This window comes from Protobothrops mucrosquamatus, unplaced genomic scaffold, assembly GCF_001527695.2.
Source record: "Protobothrops mucrosquamatus isolate PMUCROS unplaced genomic scaffold, P.Mucros_1.0 scaffold9268, whole genome shotgun sequence".
NCBI lineage: Eukaryota > Metazoa > Chordata > Lepidosauria > Squamata > Viperidae > Protobothrops > Protobothrops mucrosquamatus.
The window spans coordinates 17,632-22,420 of NW_015395060.1; the positions used below are offsets into that span (position 1 = coordinate 17,632).

The 4,789-nt window shown below is 47.9% G+C and overlaps 1 protein-coding gene across 1 annotated transcript; it reads left to right on the plus strand.

The window, feature by feature from the left end:
* The first annotated feature begins 1,491 nt into the window (after nt 1–1,491).
* On the plus strand, nt 1,492–4,329 carry LOC107300942 (putative transcription factor Ovo-like 1). Its single transcript, XM_029287066.1, has 2 exons — nt 1,492–1,621; nt 4,022–4,329. The coding sequence occupies exons 1-2, from the start codon at nt 1,507–1,509 to the stop codon at nt 4,327–4,329; spliced, it is 423 nt and encodes a 140-aa protein (XP_029142899.1). The 5' UTR covers nt 1,492–1,506.
* The last annotated feature ends 460 nt before the right edge of the window (nt 4,330–4,789 follow it).

The window sequence follows — 4,789 nt, forward strand, 5'->3', positions numbered from 1 at the left end:
TCTTTTCTCTTCTCCACTCTCCCTGTACCTGTAGTCTATAGGACCTCTAGGAACGCCCCTTTTTAAAAATAAATCTTCTTTTCTCCAGTCTCCCTGTACCTGTAGTCTATAGGACCTCTAGGAACGCCCCTTTTTAAAAATAAATCTTCTTTTCTCCAGTCTCCCTGTACCTGTAGTCTATAGGACCTCTAGGAACCCCCTTTTTAAAAATAAATCATCTTTTCTCCAGTCTCCCTGTACCTGTAGTCTATAGGACCTCTAGGAACCCCCCTTTTTAAAAATAAATCTTTTCTCCAGTGTCCCTGTACCTGTAGTCTATAGGATCTCAGCCGCCCTGAGTCCTTCGGGAGAAGGGCGGGATATAAATTAAAGTAGTAATAATAATAATAATAATCTCTAGGAACCCCCCCTTTTAAAAAAATCTTTTCTCCAGTCTCCCTGTACCTGTAGTCTATAGGACCTCTAGGAACCCCATCCCCCCCTTTTAAAAAAATCTTCTTTTCTCTTCTCCAGTCTCCCTGGGTGGATATGCTCTCTGGAAAGACCCCGAGCCTTCGGTGGCCGAGCAGCCCTCATTCCCGATGCCGCTGGACATGACCCTCCGCAACTCCGTCTACACCGCGGCTCAGCCCCACGGCACAGCCCACGTCTCCAGCGGGGGACGGCAGGAGACCGAGTCCGACTTCTCCCCCTCCACGGTCAAGGTATAATAACCCGACTGGCCATTTGCGCCCCCGTTTCTTGTGGGCTTCAGTGGGGCTCCCGGCAAGCAAATAACAATAACGAAGGGGTACGGTGTGATTGTGTCGAAGCCACTCCTGGGCTGAGCTTCATTAAATCAGGGGTGTGGGGTACAGATAACGGGCAGGGGGCCTGGGATGCGTGGGCGATTGTTGCGGGCACGCTCACAAAATGGTAGTCGCTGGGTGCAAAACATCGGCGCCTGTCTAGTTTCCGGGGCGCCTTCATTTTTATCGGCTAAGAAATGTCCCAGATTGGATGGGAGATTTTTTATTATTATTATTTTTTAAGGGAGGGGTCCTTTTCCTGCTTTGTGTGGGAAAGCGATCATAAAAGTCGCTTTTTTTCGACGCTGTCGCGACTTTGGTCACTAAATGAAGCATCGTCGGCCGAGGACTTTCGAAACGGGACGGGCTATTTCCAAACGAGAGTTCGGACGCGCTGCGGCTGCCAAAGGACGGGGTTGGGAAGGGTTAGTTAGTTAGGATCTCCCATTTTGAAAATCCTACCAATTGGGATGTGCCATCGGGTCCAACTAGATGGGTGGTGCCCAAATCTGGCTACTGAGCAGCCATGAGGACTAGAATCTTAACTTCGCTCTGACCGGGGCGGAATGGCAGGTTAGGATGTGGCTGGTCCAGGCAGAGCTCACACGGAAGCTGTTTCTCTCGCCCGCCCACCCGCCCTCCACAGGTGACCCCGGCCGACGGTCCCGTGGAGCAATTTTCCTGCCCGTTTTGCCAGAAAGCCTTCTCTTACCAGCGCATGCTCAACCGCCACCTGAAATGCCACAGCGAGATCAAACGTCACCTCTGCCCCTACTGCAACAAGGGATTTAACGACACCTTTGACCTCAAGAGACACGTTCGGACGCACACAGGTGAGTTTCACGCGGGGCGGCCGGTTGCGCTGCGCTTTTGTTCCCGCGGGGCTGAGATCGATCGATCGATCCGAGAATCGGTGCCAGGAATGGCGTTTCAGATCTGGCCGGGGATGATAGTCCCATAAAAAAAAAAAGTGGGTCTATAACTCGGGGTCTTTCTTGGACCCAGATCTGTGGATACATAGGGGAGGGGGAGACTGTTCCCCCCTCCCCCAGCTCTCCTTGGCATACGATGCCCAAACTGCAGGTGTTAACAGCAAGGATATCTCCCCGGTGGATCAAAAAAGGAGAAACGGTGGTTGTGCCCGCAGGAACAATCCTCCGTTCTGCAGGTGGTCCTCACGTTACGACCACAATTGAGCCCAATGTTTCTGTTGTTAAGAAAGAAAGTTGTTCAGTGGGTTTCCTTATGTGTCAAATTCCTTGTGGGTCCAATCACACCTGGCCAATAAGTCTATTCTATTCTATTCTGTAAATTTCTTTTCTATTCTATTCTATTCATATTTCTATTATTCTATTCTGTTCTGTTCTATTCTAATTTCTATTCCATTCCATTCCATTCTATTCTGTATTTCTGTTCTATTCCCTTCTATATTCTATTCTATTCTATTCTATTCTATTCTATTCTATTCTATTCTATTCTATTCTAAATAGTCTATAATAGTCTATAATATTATTCTATTCTATTCTTTCTGTTCCATTTCATTCCATAATTCTATTCTATTCTATTCTATTCTATTCTATTCTATTCTATTCTATTCTATTCTATTCTATTCTATTCTATAATATTCTATTCTATTCTATAATATTCTATATTCTATAATATTATTCTATTCTATTCTTTCTGTTCCATTTCATTCCATAATTCTATTCTATTATTATTATTATTATTATTATTATTATTATTATTATTATTATTATTATTATTATTATTATTATTATTATTATTATTCTATTCTATTATTTCTGTTCCATTCCATTCTATTCTGTATTTTTGTTCTATTCTATTCCATTGTATTCTATTCTGTTCTTATTCCATTCTTTTCTATTTTCTTTTCTATCCTTTTCTATTTTCTATTCCACCCTATTTTACGAACTGTTCTTAAAGTGAATCATTGTAGTTTTTAAGTTAGTAACTCGGCTGTTAACTGAATCTGGCTTCCCCATTGACTTTGCTTGTCAGAAGGTCGCAAAAGCGGATCGCCTGACCCCGGGACATTCCAAACCCATCATAAATGTGAGTCAGTTGCCAATTATCTGATTTTTGATCACATTACCCTTGGGGATGCCACAGCCGTCATAAATATGAGTCAGCTGCCAAGCGTCTGAATGTAGATCACGTGACCCTGGGGACGTTGCAACGGTTGGGTGAAAAACCGGCATCGGTCACTCTTTTCCAGGGCCGATGTCACTTCGTATGGTCACTAAAGGAACTGTTGTAAGTCGAGGACCTTAACTGAAGGTGCGAACATGCCTAATATTCTTTCTTCTGGGAGGCATCTGGGTTCCCTTCACAACCAGATGATCCACTTAATGACCAGTGGCGATTCGCTTAGCGACTGTGGCCAAAAGTAAAAAGTCATAAAATCTGGTTCAACTGACTGAACAACGACCTCGCTTAACAACAGAAATTCTAGTCGCAGCTGTGGTTGTAAGCTGAGCGCTACCTGTAGCCCAGGGCACTAAGACAGGTGTAGAGGGTTGTCTGAACTCAGAATCAGAGTAGAGCTGGAAGGGACCTTGGAGGTCTTCTAGTCCAGCCCCTGCTCACTCTGGGTCCCTGCTCCTCTTCCTCCCTCCTTCCCTCCTCCTCCCCTGCTCCTCTTCCTCCTCCTGCTCTACCTCCCTTGCTCCTCTTCCTCCCCCTCCCCTGCTCCTCCTCCCCTCCTCCTCCCCTCCTCCTCCTCCTCCCTTGCTCATTATTATTATTATTATTATTATTAATTGCATTTATATCCCGCCCTTCTCCTTTCGGACTCAGGGCGGCTGACAAATGATAAAAAGCTAACATATTACACCTAGTTAAAATTTAATTAAAACGAAATATTTGAGAATGTCCAATTTAAAAGTAATTAAAACCCCTATAAAATCCCCTAGGCCAGTCCCGCTTGCTGGAANGCCGGCACTGTCTGGCCGACGGTACCCTGAGGAGACCCACTCTGTGGGAGCGTACAGGTCGGTGGGGGGTAATCTGTGGCAGGAGGCGGTCTCGAAGGTAACCAGGTCCGGTGCCATGGAGCGCTTTAAAGATAATAACCATCACCTTGAAGCGCACCCGGAAGGCCACCGGTAGCCAATGCAGCTCGCGCAGAAGCGGTGTAACGTGGGAGTGACGAGTCCCTCCCAACACCGCCCGCGCGGCCGCATTTGCTCATCCTCCTCCTTCTCTCGCCCCAGGTGTGCGTCCCTACAAGTGTGAGCTGTGCGACAAGGCTTTCACCCAGCGCTGTTCTCTGGAGTCCCACCTCAAAAAAATCCACGGGGTGCAGCAGAGTTACGCCTACAAGGAGCGCCGGGCTAAACTTTACGTCTGCGAGGATTGCGGATCGACGGCCGACAGCCAGGAAGCGCACCTGCGTCACCTGCAGGAGCAGCACCCCGACAGCCCGCTACTCCGCAAAGCCTCGCGCAAAGTAGCCACCACGGCCCTTCACGGCATCCTGGGCCCGGCGAGCATCCTGCAGGGCGCCAGTCCGTGTTCCTAAGCATCCTGCCCCCCTTTTTGGGGGGTGCCTGGTGCTCCTTTGAACTTGAGAAGACCCCCACTTCTCTCTTGATCGGGCCAAGGACCCGAGGGCCGAGTTTGGCTGCTGGACCGACCAGCAGATCTGGTATTTTGACTCCGGCCGTGGGAAAAGAGACACCGAGAAAAATTCTCCGTGAATCTTTCATGAAGCGTTGGGAAATGATGATTATTTCTTTAATCTGGATCGGACTTCCGGGTAGGATGACGGTGGCTTTGAACGTTAGAAAGGATCTATCTTGGCTGCGTGGCAGACCAAGCCTTGGGTGGATGGGGGTGGGTGGGATTATTCTCAGAGGTCATCTAGACTGACACCCCCCCCACTGGCCAATGCAGGAAAAGAGTTATTGACGAAACCTGGGGCTGTTTCCGGGCTGCCTTTAAATCCTCGCTCGGGGTGGTACCAAAGCGTCTCTGAATCC

Coding starts and splice junctions, on each gene's coding strand:
- LOC107300942 (XM_029287066.1), top strand. CDS start 1,507: ATGCTCAACCGCCACCTGAAATGCCACAGCGAGATCAAACGTCACCTC. Junction 1,622..4,021: donor ACACGTTCGGACGCACACAG/GTGAGTTTCACG, acceptor CTCTCGCCCCAG/GTGTGCGTCCCTACAAGTGT.